We start from the raw sequence: 17,341 nt of genomic DNA, 5'->3' as shown, positions 1-17,341 counted from the left end.
CTCGAGGGCAGCATATGGAAGGTATGCAATAAGTAAAATCACTGGATGTGTCTTGAACTTGAAAGTAAAGCCTTTAAAAATACCAAGAAAGACCTGTTTCTTCAGCAGGAAGACAGGAATTTGCAGTTGCGTGTTCACATAATGCTGCAGGACTGTATCATAATGACTATATGGAAAAGAACCTAAAGTTTCCTGACTTCTCAGTGCTTTTCTTCTTTTAGGATATTTATTAGTTTTTTTTCAGTTGTACTTATCAGCCTAGCTTTTCTGCTTGCAAAAGGAAATCTTCATAATATCTTGCTTAAAAACAGCATAAATGTTTTACAACATAAACTGTATGAGGTAGAAACTGGTGTCTGTTTTCTTCCATCCGAGAGTGTGTACCTAATCCACTAATGTATTAAGTGTGTTTCTTGTCCTAACAAAGTATGTATTGCTGCTCTGGATAGCATTTTAAGTTATGAAAGCTGTAGTTAGCATCACTTTTGTAATTCTGTTTATTCTAGACCTATTGTAATATACTGTGAATAGACTGTTGTTAATAAATACAGCTCTTGCCAGTGGGGATAAAATGAGATTCTCTTAAAGAAAACTACAGTATTTTACTTTTTCTTGGCTTTTTAGTATGGATTCTATAGGTGGGTAGGTAGGTATCTCTACACATAACAAGTTACTTTTAATCTAGGATTATTTCATATGTAAATCAAGAGGCTGGTAAAGCTGAAAGTCATACTGAATTTTTAGTGAATGGAAGAACTGGGACCAACCTCGGTGTGGGCAAACTAAACTCACATACTCCTCATTCATGTGAAACCTGGGTGATATTTTTCTTGGGGGGGGGGGGGGGGGGGTAGTTTTTTAAAAATCTAAGGAAAATTTTAATTCCAAACTTTTTAAAAAGGGTTCCATATTATATCATAATCCTGATAGCTGCAGTCCACTACATACTACTTAATAGTGTTAAACTGTTTTTCTTGCTGAAATAATTTGGTATAATTACAAGCCAATTATTGTATAATTTTGTTGGATCCTTATTATAAACACTTTTTAACCAATTAGCGACCCAATATAATGTTTCTGGATTATTAATATCCATGAAAACAGAAAATAAACTATTGCTAAAACAGGCAGCCTAAACCTTTTTTTTTTAAAAAAAAAAAAAAAAAGTAACAAGTGTGATTTAATGTATGTTTTAAAATATTAAATGGTTTATATCTAGCGCAATTCTTAACTAAAAGTTTAAACTCTGTGTGGCAAAAATAGGTGTCACTTTCAGATTGAAGCATAATTTCTAAGACTTTAGAATTTATTATGTTAACACTTTTTTTGCAAAATTTTTATTTGGAAAAGAAAGGAAAAGCATGTTCCAAGCTCTTCCTGTAGTGTCCCTCACTATTTCACCTAAATCCAGTCCTAGTCATGATTTTCCATTTGGTGTATGAATATTTTCATTCTAACTGGATTTTGAATGTATAATGGTCTGCTGTAGGGGTTGCATATTAGTCTTGTGAACATAAAACAAGTGCTTGATTTCATTACCATGAATGTTTCCTAAGTTATGTGGAAAAGTTCAAGACTGTAAAGTTCATATGTAAAGTCTTAAAGGATTAGTTAAGTTCCTGCTGGCATTCATCATCCTTTTTGACTGCAAAGACTATCTGACAGATTTTGTGAGGTGTATTGGCAAATCAGTTCTCATTGGTATATTATTGTACATCTTAAAAAGGGGATTAAAAAAAAAAAAATCCCAATCCTGACCTGAAAAAATGATATGTGAAATTAAATTTATAATGCTTCCATAAGGTGGTTCTTGTCTGTGTTTTTCTTACAGTTGCTGAGGATCAGCTTTAACAGGAGGCATAAAGAAATCCTGTTCCTTTTTCTCTCAGATATGTTTTAATGTGTGTAGTTGAAAATTAATTGCCTTTTCCAGTTCCTTTGAAAACAGCAACAGTGGGATTTATGGTACTGAATTTTGAATGTATAGAAATACATTCAGTGGAAATTGTTTGATGTATAATTTGCCAGATTTCTATGCTTATAGACAAAAATTAACGTTGAAATAAAAAAAAGCTTAACAGATTCATTTCCTCTTTATAGGACTTCCAATTTTTTACAGTGGCCCTCGAAATCATAAATCCTATGCTTTATTTACGTGAATAAATATTTTGGCTAATGACAATAGAATTTGTAAGTTAGTACTGCACACTTTTAAAAAAGTCTATGTGCTTGCATAGAGTAAATATTACCAAAAAAACCCTGTCAGAATGAAGGTGTAATTACACACTCCAATTATGTACTATTCATTGGAAATACTTGGAGAATAAACTCTACTTAAAAGGTAGTTTATTCAATGGAGAAATGTTTATGTTTTTTAAATTAAAAGCTTTTTTTCTGTTTTCCTTCCAGGTATTGCTTTGTTTTTGCTTTGGGATACCTCACTGTGTGCCAAATTACTAGAGTCTATATCTTTGATTATGGACAGTATTCTGCTGATTTTTCTGGGTAAGCAGAAAAATAATCTTTCCATCTTGTCCTCCTAAGTATCTGTTATTGGGGTTTCCCCCCCGCCCCAGGTTAATTGTGTCAACCTTTTAGACTTTAGAAGAATGCTGGGCATGTGTGTGCATATTGGCATACATACAAATATATATGTACCTGTGCTTTAATCATGCAAACTGAGAATTTTGGGAACAGTTGTGTCTGTTAGAACCATGAGCGCGTTATCGGCTGCCTCCTGCTCCTGTCTGAAGGGCATAAAGGATTTGGTGGCTGTGGGGTTTTTTTGCTTTTGCTTTTTCCCCTAAAATATCTGTTACCACCCATGATGAAACTTGAATTGTACCTGATGTACTTGCATGCCTGGCACAGTCTGATACCATTTTGTGAGGAAAATCTGAATGTTTTATGGAATTTAGCTTTTAGCTTCTTTCTTTTTTGGTTTTATGTTAGATGTTCCAGAAGGAGAAAGCTAAGGAGAGAGGCATCTGTGTGGTGTAGTAGTCACGCAGCCCTTGGAAATAGAACGCTTTGTCTATGCGTTCTCATTTTATACAATGAACTTAAGTCTATATTTGACTTGAGCTGTATAGAAGCAAACCAGAATTAAATAGGCAAAGTAAAAATAAACCATATTGGTGGTGGTTCTTTGTACTGCAGACAGAAGTGAAGCACAACATTTTCTACACATAAGTTTGCTACTGTGATGGTGCTTTTGTTGATTTAAAGGAGAGTATGTATTTTGGAAAAAAGAGATGGGGAGTGTTTGCTCATCTGCTTAAAAAAATGCATTAAATACTTTTCAGGAATACTATGAATGGCAGTGGTCTTTGTAGTTTAGCATTACCTGTGTTGTGTAGTGGAGTTGTGCTTGTTAGCCTTGTTGCTTCTCAGTCTTCATTAGTAACAGGCATGTAGTCCAGAAACTTAACTTGTAGGCTGAAGCCAGAAGCTTTTATGGTTAAGTTCATCTTTTCTGTTATTTTGAGCTGGGTCTTGCCTTCTGAAACATCTTTCTACATTTATACCTACATCAAAGTGTCTGCCTTCAAGCCAGCTATCCAAGTCCCAATGGTAGCCAGTGGAGACCTGAGCAATGTAGACAGTAGAGCCTGGAGGGCATTTCAGCTGACCCACCACTAAGTATCTACCATAGTGTGGACTGGGTCACTTGCCAGTTGCCCCTGACTTTATTGACTAGGTCTCCACTGGGTATAATGAAAGCTTGCAACAGAGACATATGCATAAAGACACTTTAAAACTAGGTTTAGTGATGTTGAATTAAATTTCACTATTACAAGCGCAACTATAATCCAAATGCTGTCCCTTTCAGTTCACTGTAGGGCCGAAGTGTACACTTTGGCAGTGATCAAAGCTCTGAGCTGACTCTGGAAACAGTATAATTGCACTTCTTTGTTGCTGCTCTCGAGCTATTAATAGAGCTTGAGCACACCATTGCTCAAATGCAACTGTGCTGCTTTCAGATAGCAGCCGTCTTTGTGGCTCTGTTGGTTTGGTGTTAGCTCGGAGATTTCTGCTAGGTTGAAACATGTCCAAAGATTTATGAGATCTGTGCTCTGGATAGAACTGTTCTGAAGCCTAGATCCAACTCTAATTGTATGTTTGAGCTGCATGATTTAAACCATCCTTTCATGCACTAGTTTGGGAGCTTGTTGTATGCATATCACATCAATTCTCTGGCATGTACTGCATCTGCTCCCTTGAGGCCCAAGACAGAGGTTACTTCCAAAACAGGAGAAAGAAAATGAACTGAAGGGGGTTATTTTCTGTCAATTTTCTCTAGTGCCAGGGGAAGCGAGTAAGGTCAAGAAAATAACAAAAGTTGCCTAACCAGCTATTGAGCCCCTGCACCAGCAAGTTCTTCCAAAGATGTTGGCATGGGTTCATATAGCACATAGTCCAAAAGAGCTTTGAATGTCTAGGTATACCTAGGTATTTCTCCTAGCATGCCATGCCCATCTGAGGTGTCCAAGCCCAGAGGGTCTGCAAAAAATTTGAAGGAGGGTATCAATGCACTAGCAGTGGAGAAAGCTGAGGAGATCTCATGCTGGAGGTGCAACTGCTTGTGCAGAGCTGTGTGGTCTCGGCTTCAGTGCTAACATATCCCAGCTGCCAGTGAGCCTTCCACCACCTCCTTTGCCTTTCTGCCAGCACCTAAAAGGGATTGATAAAATCCTGGTTCACAGCCTCACTGTTCCAGCAAGGTCTCTTCCTCTTTTAGTCTCTAGATTGTTGCTCCTCAGCCAAATCTCAGAAGATACTGGAATAGCAACTTAAGAAGGAAAAAAATACTGCGGTCTGCTATGATAACAATGACAGATGTATCAGCTAGAATTAATTTAAGGTCTGACCAAGCTCCTCTTGGGCTCCATCCTTCCACCAGGCAAGATCCGCGCTGTCACATGTCCAGTTAGAGAAGGAAAACCCCATTACGTTCAGAATCAATTGGAGATTTCTGGCAGCACCAGGGAGGTCTACAGCTTAAATGCTAGAAAGGGATGTAAGGGATTTCCCAGACATCTGTTCTTGTTCAGTTTTCTTCCTTGCTGACCCTCACCTGTCACTCTAGTCTTGATATCAGGATTTTTGGGGCACTGATAATATGGTAGAAAAAACTTTTTCCCTGATTGCATTTTGAGGACTGGATATATTGTATGCTTTGAAATAACCATAACCTAAAAAAAAAAAAAATTAATTTGACAGACTGAGCCATCTGGCAAAATACCAGCATAGCCCTGTCAATGAAGGAGGATTTGATGGCTCTTGGATTTGTTTTTCTGTTCCAACTTGAACATGATATAAAAAGGCCAAGTGCAGTCAAAAGACTTGCACAAAACTATGTGCCCATCTTATGGTATGATTATTTTGTTGTGGATTTTTTTTGTCTCCAGCTCAGATACTACTAGGTAAATACAGCCCCTGATATATTTTTGAGATCTGATTTCAAAGTTAAATTTCTGAATTCTGGTAGCCTACTTTATACTCTCCCCATTCTCTCCCTCCCCCCAGTTTAGGGAGTTAGCAATGCTGGGATTTACGTCAGTCAAAAACTCTTATTATACCATCTTTGTAGTATCTTTCTTAGTATAAAGCTGACTCGCTTAGCCAGGGAAGAATATCTCTTGGACAGTTTAAGATCTGCTCAAGTGTACCAAATTCAAAACAAACTAAACTCTGTTGGAGCCAGCATAATTATGCTGGGTTTTTGTTTTGTCAGATATGTTTACTTGAAACAAACAATAATTCTAGATGGAAAAATTAAGCATAGGACCAGGTGTTAGTAGAAACAGTGAAAGTGGTCTGCATATCTAAATAATTTATAGTACTGTTCAACTTTGGTATGTTTTTATTGTCCTTTGCTTACTGTTGCTGTAATTTACAATGCATATAATTGCTCTTACTGCCCTTTTTTCTTTACTCTTCCCACTGTAAAAAAAAATAAACTATGTTAGTAGAAAATAAATGTGAAACACTTTAGCTGTTTTTCTGGAACCTAATGCAGCAATAAAAGGCATGGGTTATGAAATGCTATATCTAAGGATTAAATTCTTTTCGTTGCATTGAAAACTCTGTAATAATTTGAGCTCCAAAAATTAATCATTATGTCCTTGCATTGACAATATTCCGGTTGAGAGTTATTATCCTGGACTATTAGTATAAACTTTTCCTGATATTTACATGTGAAAGAAAATCCTGAACCTTTTTCTTAATTATTCTTTCTTCCTTTTTTGTAACAGTCCAATGATGATAATTACACAGAAGATCACTAGTTTGGCATTTGAGATTCATGATGGTAAGATTTCTTTAAATGGTGTTTCATTTTCCATAGAAATAAATTTAAGGAAGGTTAGTCCTGAGTCACTGAGTTACTTCAGTCCAGTTTGTGTTTTAGGAAAAAAATATTTTTGTGTCTCAATTGATTCTTTTGATGCTTACTAATGGAAGTACCAAGAAATGTTGCTCAGACGATAGAAAAGCTCTGAAAATGCTTACATTGTGCAGAAGATACGACTTATCAGAAGACCAATGACACTTCTCGGGTCAGTGAACAAAGACCACTAACATTTTTTTGGGCTGGGGTATTGATCCTAAGAATTAGCTAAATAATTTCCAAATTCAGAGATCACTGTTGCTGACAGATTGGTAGAAGTAGTACATATAACTTCAGTTGTTGAGCACCTCTTGTTTTAAAATGCTAACTGCTAATCTCCCCCTAATTTGTGCCATGTATACTGATTTTTATAAAACCTTTGTATATGTTTCATTTCGTTTATTGTCATAATTATACTTGCTACTAGTGTATCAGTATGAACAGGGAGATGATCTAATTATGTTTCTGTCTTTTCTTCTGTCAGATTTATCCATCAGATAAGTGGGCCCTAGATGAATCCTAATGTTGGCTTTTTGTGGGTAGGGTATCTAGATTTTTAGCTACCTTCAAATTCAAAGGAGTAATTTTCATTTTAAAGTTTGAAAATATTATCTAATAAACCTAGCCAATTATCTTGAATTGCTTGGAGCTACAGCTGTCAGTTGAAGATTTGGGAGTGTAGCCCCAGACACCTGGATCAAGCCATGTGTTTTTCTGAAATTTCTTTAGTAACATTATGTATGGAGTTTAATACGTTTTTCTCATATGCGTCCTAGCTTTAGCGCTGTTGGTGTTTCATTTTTTATCCATTCTCATTAAGGAACACTGTCTAGAGAAGCCTGTAGGCAACAACATTCATGAATATGAAAAGTTAGGAAAGCGCCTTTTTGTAAGAATTCTTGTAAGCATGAAAATAAATAATGCTGGGAATATCTAGTCAGTCAAAGAAGGTGATGTCTAACTTCCAGAGAAAATATATTCCGAAGTATTAGTCTTGCAAGCTATAATCAATTAGAATACAGAGTATACAAGTTAGAGGAAACAGCTTATTATAAGGAAGTAATAATTCCAGTATCGAAGATAAATGCTTCCTCTTACTATTATTTTTGTAGAGAAAAGAGCTATTCTCTATTTGCTGACATCATGCAGAAATAGTGGAGTTGTGGTATTGGTCAAGCATGTGAGTGTTCTTGGTAATCTTCAAACAAATGTTTCATTTAGTCAGCTCTATTCTTAACTTCCATCACAAACTAAACTAGGTTTTTTTTCTACTTAATTCAGATAATTTGTGTTTTCCTCATAAGCTCAGTTTATTTTCTGTCTGAACGTCTTGTAATCTTGTAGGTATTATTGAATTCATTTTTTATCCATTATCTGTCTAGAGAAGCCTGTAGGCAACAACATTCATGAATATGAAAAGTTAGGAAAGCGCCGAGTTAGGCAGTCACCGAGGCGAAGGGCTCCGGAGCGGACGCTCGTGCCGGGGCACCCTTGCTGAGGCGGCAAAAACAAAGCGCGAAGGGCAGGAGCGGGCAGCCCAGCCCCCCTCCCAGAGCGGGAAAGAGCGGGAAAGGGCGAGCTGCTGACGTGCGGCAGCTCTGACGCGGCGTGGGCGGGGCCAGGAGTGACGGCGGCCAAACCCCCCCACCTATAAAAGCAGCCCCCAGGGAGCGCGAGTGACCAGGAGCGCGGCGACCAGGACGGGCAAACAGGGCGTGGCGCGTCAGGAGGGCGTGGCGCGTCAGTTTGCGTGTCAGTTCGCGCAGTCAGGGTGCGCAGGAAAGGCCGAGTGTCCCCCCCTCCAAGTTCCAAAGGGGAACCCAGGCAGTGGTCACCGTCCTCCCAGGAGAACACCTGGCAGCCATGGTCACCACCCGCCCGAAAGCCGCCGCCAAAAGGAATGCGGCGACCCAGACGGAGCTCCCGCACAGACACGCGGCCGTCCAGGTCACTGGCTGCAGGGAGTGCCTGGGCCTGTCGCTTGTGCCAGACGGCAGCGGGGACGGCAAATGTCTTCGGTGTGAGCAGGTGGATGATCTGCTCAGCCTGGTGGCAGAGCTGAAGGAGGAGGTGGAAAGGCTGAGGAGCATCAGGGAGTGCGAGCAGGAGATAGACTGGTGGAGCCGCACCCTGCTGTCCCTGGGGCCAGGGCAGCAGGCGGAGGCCCCACAAGGAGCAGAGGATCCCCTGCCCTCTTGCCGGCAAGCAGAAGGAGGGGATCCAGGAGACGGGGGGGAATGGAAACAGGTCCCTGCCCGGGGAGGCAGGCGAATCCCCTCCCGGCCTCCCTCACCTCCCCAGCTGCCCCTACACAACAGATACGGGGCTCTGGAGGTTGAGGGCCAGGCAAGCGGGGAGGGAGGTGAAGGGGAAGGTCCAGCCAGGGGGTTGCCGAGGGTCAGTCAGTCACCCCCACGGATTACGACTGCCCCTGTTAAGAAAAAAAGGAGGGTGGTTGTGGTGGGGGATTCCCTCCTGCGGGGAACTGAGGGCCCGATCTGCCGCCCGGACCCATCCCACAGGGAAGTCTGCTGCCTCCCTGGGGCCCGGGTTAGGGACATTACGAGGAAACTGCCTGACCTCGTGAGGCCCTCCGATTATTACCCACTGCTGGTTATACAGGTGGGCAGTGACGAGATTGCAGAGAGAAGTCCTAGGCCAATGAAGAGGGACTTCAGGGCACTGGGGCGATTGCTCGCAGGATCGGGAGCACAGGTTGTGTTTTCCTCTATCCCGTCAGTGGCAGCAAGGAACACTGAAAGGAATGGGAAAACTCACCTGATTACCAGGTGGCTCAGAGGCTGGTGCCATCGCTGGAATTTTGGGTTCTTCGATCACAGGGAGGTCTACACGGCACCGGGCCTGCTGGCGGCTGATGGAGATCGGCTGTCTCCAAGGGGGAAAAGGATTCTCGCCCAAGAGTTGGCGGGACTCATTGAGAGGGCTTTAAACTAGGTTTGAAGGGGGAAGGGGATATAAACAGGCCCGCTAGTAAGGAGCCCAGGGGCGGCATGGCAACATTGGGGGCAAAATCGACAGCCCAGCTTAAGTGCATGTACAGCAATGCACGTAGCATGGGCAACAAACAGGAGGAGCTGGAGGCCCTTGTGCAGCAGGATGGCTATGACATAGTCGCCATCACGGAAACGTGGTGGGACGACTCTCATGACTGGAGTGCTGCACTGGAGGGCTATAAGCTCTTCAGAAGGGATAGGCAGGGTAGGAGAGGCGGTGGGGTGGCTCTGTATGTTAGGGAGTGTTTCGACTGCATAGAGCTTGACAGTGGTGATGACAAGGTGGAATGCTTATGGGTAAGGATGAGGGGGAAGGCTGGAAAGGCGGATGTCCTGTTGGGAGTCTGCTATAGACCACCCAACCAGGAGGTAGAGGTAGATGAGGCATTCTATAAGCGGCTGGCAGAAGTGTCGCAATCGCTAGCCCTTGTTCTCATGCGGGACTTCAACTTGCCAGACATCTGCTGGAAATACCACACAGCAGAGAGGCAGCAGTCTTGGAAGTTCCTGGAGCATGTGGGGGATAACTTTCTAATGCAGCTGGTAAGCGAGCCTACCAGGGGAGGTGCCCCGCTTGACCTGCTGTTTACCAACAGAGAAGGGCTTGTGGGAAATGTCGAGGTCGGAGGCCGTCTCGGGCTTAGCGACCACGACATGATAAAGTTCTCAATTTTGGGTGATGCTAAGCGGAGGGGCAGCAAAACTATTACCATGGACTTCCGGAGGGCAGACTTTGCCCTCTTCAGGACCCTGGTTGGGAAAGTCCCTTGGGAGGCGGTCCTGAAGGGCAAAGGGGTCCAGGAAGGCTGGGCCCTCTTCAAGAAGGAAGTCTTAAGGGCGCAGGAGCGGGCTGTCCCCGTGTGTCGTAAGACCAACCGGAGGGGAAATCGACCGGCCTGGCTGAATAGGGAGCTTTTGCGGGGACTCAGGGAAAAAAGGAGAGTCTACCGCCTTTGGCAGAAGGGGCGGGCAGCTCAGGAGGAGTACAGGGATCTTGTTAGGTCCTGCAGGGAGGAAATTAGAAAGGCAAAAGCCCAGCTAGAACTCAATCTGGCCAGTGCTGTAAAAGACAATAAAAAATGCTTTTATAAGTACATCAGCAATAAAAGGAGAGCCAAGGAGGATCTCCATTCTTTGCTGGATGTGGGGGGGAACATTGTCACCGAGGACAAGGAAAAGGCTGAAGTACTTAACGCCTTCTTTGCCTCTGTGTTCAACAGCCAGACCGGTCATCCCCAGGGTACTCAGGCCCTTGAGCAAGAGGATAGGGATAGGGACCAGAATGGAGCCCTCATAGTCCAGGAGGAAGCAGTTAATGACCTGCTATGCCACCTGGACGCTCACAAGTCTATGGGGCCGGATGGGATCCACCCAAGAGTACTGAGGGAGCTGGCAGAGGAGCTTGCCAAGCCACTTTCCATCATCTATCAACAGTCCTGGTTAACAGGGGAGGTCCCTGATGACTGGAGGCTTGCCAATGTGACGCCCATCTACAAGAAGGGCCGGAAGGAGGACCCGGGGAACTACAGGCCTGTCAGCCTGACCTCGGTGCCCGGGAAGATTATGGAGCGGTTCATCTTGAGCGAACTCCACAGGCAAGTACAGGTCAACCAGGGGATCAGGCCCAGCCAGCATGGGTTCACAAAAGGCAGGTCCTGCTTGACCAACCTGATCTCCTTCTATGACCTGGTGACCCGCCTGGTAGATGATGGAAAGGCTGTGGATGTCATCTACCTCGACTTTAGCAAAGCTTTTGACACCGTCTCGCATAATATCCTCCTCGGGAAGCTGGCAGCTCACGGCTTAGACAGGCATACTCTTCGCTGGGTAAAGAACTGGTTGGGTGGCCGAGCCCAGAGAGTAGTGGTAAATGGTGTTAAGTCCAGTTGGCGGCCGGTCACGAGCGGTGTTCCCCAGGGCTCTGTTTTAGGGCCAGTCTTGTTCAATATCTTTATCAATGATCTGGATGAGGGGATCGAGTGCACCCTCAGTAAGTTTGCAGACGACACCAAATTGGGTGGGAGTGTCGATCTGCTCGAGGGTAGGATGGCCCTGCAGAGGGACCTGGACAGACTGGATCGATGGGCCGTGGCCAACTGTATGAGGTTCAACAAGGCCAAGTGCCGGGTCCTGCACTTCGGTCACAACAACCCCATGCAACGCTACAGGCTTGGGGAGGAGTGGCTGGAAAGCTGCCTGGCCGAAAAGGACCTGGGGGTGTTAGTAGATAGCCGGCTGAACATGAGCCAGCAGTGTGCCCAGGTGGCCAAGAAGGCCAACAGCATCCTGGCTTGTATCAGGAATAGTGTGGCCAGCAGGAGCAGGGAGGTGATTGTCCCCCTGTACTCGGCGCTGGTGAGGCCGCACCTGGAATACTGTGTCCAGTTTTGGGCCCCTCACTACAAGAAAGACATTGAGGTGCTGGAGCGTGTTCAGAGGCGGGCAACGAAGCTGGTGAAGGGTCTGGAGCACAGGCCTTATGAGGAGCGGCTGAGGGAACTGGGGTTGTTTAGCCTGGAAAAGAGGAGGCTGAGGGGAGACCTTATTGCTCTCTACAACTACCTGAAAGGAGGTTGTAGTGAGGTGGGTGTTGGTCTCTTCTCCCAAGTAGCTAGCGATAGGACAAGGGGAAATGGGCTTAAGCTGCGCCAGGGGAGGTTTAGACTGGAAATTAGGAAAAATTTCTTTACGGAAAGGGTGGTCAGGCATTGGAACAGGCTGCCCAGAGAGGTGGTGGAGTCCCCATCCCTGGAGGCGTTTAAAAAACGGGTAGATGTGGCACTTCGGGATATGGTTTAGTCTGGTCTACCCTTGATTAGTCTAGAGTGGGCTTGGTAGTGTAGGTTAATGGTTGGACTGGATGATCTTAAAGGTCTTTTCCAACCTAGATGATTCTATGATTCTATGATTCTATGAATTCTGAGTATCAATCTTGAAATTTTGTTCCTTGTTGACCTCATATCGGAGATCCTCTATAGTCTTCGTCAGCTGGTGGGGAGTAACTGGTAATATATTGGAAAACGTTCTTTCTGGTTGCATTTGCAGTTTAGCAGAGTGCTTGGGTTGGATGATCACTGTTGCTGGGAACACAGCATGAACATGGCTTTCGAAAGTTGATGTGACCAATGTGAATTCAGGAGCAACTGCTAGTCTGGTGTCAGGAGTTGCTAAGAAAAGATGTACAGGGGAAACTGAGATTTTATTAAAGCAATGATTTTTAACCACAGACAACTTAAAAGGGATCCATCAGGAGAAATTAATGAAAACAAGCCTGCTGTCCATGGGCTTTTGTTCACTGTACAAAGGACCATGCTTCCCCTGGAAAATACTTTGAGATATACTGGCAGAGGAGGAGATAGTGTTGAAAATCAGTATACTAAGTGATTAATGGCACTCTGAGCCTTTAGTCACATCAGCTTGGCTGTATTCATCACCAATTACTTTACTTTCCCCCCTCGTTTTTTATCAGTATGTCCAAGGAGAGGTAATGAAAATAAACAGCCGAAAGAAAGGAGTTGGTGTGTTGGAAGATCTTGGTAAGCTTCAAGACTCTAGTTGTAGTTAGATTGTTTTTGTGGTAAAAACAAAAGTCTTCTGGACTTCATCTTTTCCTGGCAGCCTGTTCATTGTGTTCAGCTGGTTTCAGTGTTACATTTGAAGGTCTTGGAGAGAACTGCATGTAGTCATGAAGGCTGCTCACTCATGCTGCATATTAAAGAGTCTGTCTAGCTAAGTGGATATGCTTGATTCCAAGTTGAACACTAGCATGGAATCCCATAAATAAATAAGTAACAACTATCCCTATAACTGTTACAACCCTGTGCACTTAGTGTGTGGGGGGGTTTTAAGCAGAGAAATTCTATGCAAGTTGCATAGGATTAATTTAAGCTTGCTGTATAATACTGACTTTTCAGAAGGTTGCATGGATCACAGATTTATACCTGAGTGAATTTGGAGTATGCCTTTGGTGTACTCTGATCTGCATTTTGTTCTTAAGCCCTTGATAGTTCTTGCTGCCTTACGGTTTCTTGTTACTCAAATGAGCACTGCCAAAAATGAGTAGTCAGTATGTAAAGATCTGCTTTGTATTTCTTGCTGATTATCTTTGGCATCACACGTATATTCTAAAGGCAGAAATGTTTTTACATGGTTTGGAGACTGCTTTGGAGACTGCTTGTGTTCATATTAATTCTTTATGACAAGATTTAGATTTATTTATGCAACACTTTAGGCTAATGACAGTTAAGGGAGAAAAGGAATTTTTTTTTTGTACTTCAGATGCTATATTCTGGAGCACCCTTTTTTCATCAAATTTAAAACTAGCATATTTTAGAGAAGGAAAGGTGCATTACAGTTATTATAGAAGCAGGGGGCTTGTCTGTAGGTGCAGTTTAGAAGGGCTATAGGATAGGGGATTGTACTTGCATGAGAAATTTCTAACTTAAGAGATGGTGGCGAGAAGCTTTTGCAATTGTAGTTATAAGGTACTAAAAGTTAAGCAGGGGAGAGAGAGATACCATTACTGCTTAACTCTGTATCGTGCAATGAGTTCATACAGCATTCTCCCTTTTTTGCTTATAACCCACTTATCCCCACAGAGCCTCTCTCATTTTACTGCAATTCTGTATGAGATCAGGGATCTTTACAGGAAAGACCCATATCCAAATCTAACCTCCCTAATCTGTATGCGCTTTGGCAGCTTGTTTTTAATTGTAGTGCTTAATGAATCTTGAACAAAGAGTCTCTTCAAATGTTTATATTCATAATCCATTGAAGTTCTGGAGCTCACAATGTATTTATTTTTAAATCTCCAAGAGATTCAGCTGGCAAAACTAAGGAACATTAGGCTTGATATTTGATATTTAAAAGGGAAAAAAAATTCTCACAGCTTCTTCCAACCTTGTTCTTGTTTCTTTTCTCTAATTTAAACTAAATAGTACATAAAACTTTAAAGAAAAAATGTAATTTTTAAAATGTAATACCCATCTACTAAACAAGAAATCTAATTCTTCCAAATTATTTCTTCATATTACTATGCTGCACTTGTCCATAAAAATGTGTGACTAGATATAGGTAAGAAGCCAGAACCATAACATTCTTCTGTCAGCTGCTTCTTGGTTCCTAGGGGCTTATCTCACATGCTTGCTGACCAGCAGAACTAGAAGGGAGATAGAGAGTACACTGAATGTGTAACTTGAACGATTGCCCGCCTCTTAGTTTGAACGCTATATTGGTGAAATATAGTTAAAGGCTGGTCTTACATCCGTGTTTTAGGTCTCATTTGCTTTGCTCCAACAGCAGGCTATTAGGACAATGGTTGGATTATTTTATGCTGTTTTTTCTCATATTACTATTGTACTATTACAAACTTGTAAGATTTCCAAATAGGCTGTTAGAGCCTATTTCCCCCTGCAAAAGAATGAAAGTATAGTATCTGTCCAGTATGGCCTCTGAGAGAAGAGGTATTTCAATGTATAGATGCAACACATGGAAAGTGGGAAGGAGATGAGGAAAAAGAAACTCGGGTGGTGTTGGAGAAACTTATGTGCAAACACTGTATTAGTTGCCGTGGTCTTAATTATCTGTTGCTACCTGCCTCATCAGGTTGTGGTACTACACCATACACTGGGGATGCTTTTCAGACAATACTTTTTTTAAATTTTTGTTTAAATTAGAAAGTAAATTTCATATTGGTTTGCAGCTAATGAGCAGTCCCATCCAAACTTCAGTACTGCTATTATGTTAGTAGTAATGGTTTTGTTAACTGTTCTTGAACAATGTAATAGTGTCAGAAGTGTTGAAGAATGTTTCTTGCTTTTAGTTGATATAAACATTTCTTCTTTATTTTCAGTTAACTAGAGTCTTAGCCTTTTACTTTTCTCAAAGGCAAATAATTCCCATATTCAGCAGAAAGACACTACATCTTTCTAAAGGCTTGCAGACAACTTCAGTATTGGTCTGCTCTGGTTTAAAGAGTGGAAAAGTGGATGTACTGAAGTGTTGAACAGCTTATGTATTTCTGTGATATTTCAAATTTATTTTAAAAAAATACATAGAAAACCAGAACAGGATTACCAGGCTGAATTGCCAGTTGTCACAATGTGACCCCATGGTAAAAGGGAACATACTGTGTTTTGGCCAATTTACTTCTGTGATTAAGTGGGGTTTTTTTGTTGTAGTGAGAGGTGGTCAGTTAAGTATGTTGTTATGTTTTTGAAAATAAAGGTCTCAAACTATCAGTGCACTTTTCTGATTTCAGGTAGGTCATGTTATTATCATTATTTCATTTTAAAAGTGTTTTTGGATGGTTGCTGTTGTGAAAGTATAAGCAAGAGAACATTGAGACAGAGAAATGTGTGCTTATGTATGTAGAACTAAGTACTCTTAAGGATTTTTGATAGGTCATCATGACCCAGTTCCACTTTAAAATGCTGGTATTAGAGCAAAAAAGTTGCAGCTGTTTAACCAAGAATGTTGTTTTCTAATTTTTCTGTTAATTATGTCAGTGAAACTGCTATGGTGTGTGGGTGTAGGGTTGGTTTTTTTTTTTTTTTTGGTAACTTGATGCTTTCTTCTTATGACTAGGAGTTTCTTTTAATGCTCTCTCTCCAATTGTCTTTTTTTTTTTTTTTAAGCACTCCCTCTTGTGTTAGTTGACAGCATGGTCCTTATTGTTTCAGTATCAGTTACCAAATCATTTTGATTACAGTACATGTCATTAGTGTTTAAAAGAATTATATTGTACTTCTCCCCTGCTAAGTCTTCAAGTATTGTTCTGGGCCTACATTTGCTTGGGCAGCTCTCTGGATATCAAGACTTCTGATTTTTCTTGCTTTTTGTAGTTTCTTTGCAATTTTACTCAGCTGGCATCTGTGTCTGTTTGCTTTTATTGCTGCCAGTGTGCTAGTAACAGCTAAAACTGTTGTCTGTCTTCAGGTCTTAAAATGTTTTAGTAACAGCATGCCTTTGGGCTCAGCTGGTGATCCATTTCAGAACCTCAAATTAAAATTTACTGTAATTACAACAGAGCCTGTGATATGATCTCCATGTTTAACTATAATTCATGTAATATAATCTTATGTCTAAGCATTACTAATGAGTTGCTGATTAGCCAGTGGATATACAAAGGTGGATATATTCAAGCAGATGAACCAAGCTGGGGTGGTGCTATGATATGATTGTAAACATTCTATTATCATAGTGAGAGCACGGTAGGTAGTCATAATGTGCCTTAATAAAGCCTATGTGGCAGGATACTGGTGTGTACCTAAAGATGTTGATTTTGTTACCATTAGGATGTGCTCTCCTGAGGAGGAATGAAAAGATGCAACTTCTTCATGATCTAGACCGCTGGGAATAAATTTTATTACTGATGATTTACAAAATTCTTTTACCAAGGAGGGAACGTAAGAGTATTTCCTACTCTACAGATGAGAAAACTGAGTTATAGTTGCTGAGTGACCAAATTATTTCACCTCTCTAACAGATGTTCGATAAAACCCATTTCCTCTAATCCGCGCTGTGTGATTTGGTAGCAACTAAAAGCTGCAGCCGTTGCAGTAGTCTCCTACTTTAGGACAGGAGAAAACAATTCTCATAATCCCCAGAGAAAGGTTACAAAATTTCATGAGTTCCCTAGCAGTGGCGTGTTGCTGAAGTGGGGTTTCTTCATCTCCAATGAGTAGTAGGTAGGGAACAGCTATGATTTATGAGCCTCTGTTCCCATGGGCAGATACACTGCCTAGGAAATGTTGAATGTATATATATTAATTAATCTCATATTAAATAAGCATCAATGTAAGAGCACCTTTTCCATATGTATTTTCTATGAATCAAAGATATTAACAGTAGCTTCCTGAAAGCTTCCAAGAGTATGACAGAGGCAGAAATCAATGGTTTCTTTGTTTTTGTGTGCTATGCAAAAATGATAAATGGG

At 41.8% G+C, this 17,341-nt stretch overlaps 1 protein-coding gene across 1 annotated transcript in view; it reads left to right on the top strand.

Annotated features, from left to right (window-relative positions):
* Positions 1–17,341, top strand: part of MBOAT2 (membrane bound glycerophospholipid O-acyltransferase 2) — a 94,420-nt gene that overhangs the window by 55,001 nt on the left and 22,078 nt on the right. The window contains exons 4-5 of the mRNA XM_075707221.1: positions 2,410–2,505; positions 6,258–6,313. Of these exons, the coding sequence (XP_075563336.1) occupies positions 2,410–2,505; positions 6,258–6,313 (152 nt within the window). The remainder of the gene's footprint in view (positions 1–2,409; positions 2,506–6,257; positions 6,314–17,341) is intronic.

Source organism: Pelecanus crispus, chromosome 3, assembly GCF_030463565.1.
Source record: "Pelecanus crispus isolate bPelCri1 chromosome 3, bPelCri1.pri, whole genome shotgun sequence".
NCBI lineage: Eukaryota > Metazoa > Chordata > Aves > Pelecaniformes > Pelecanidae > Pelecanus > Pelecanus crispus.
Note: the sequence above shows the minus strand (reverse complement) of the source record. Positions and strands in the feature narration are given on the sequence as shown.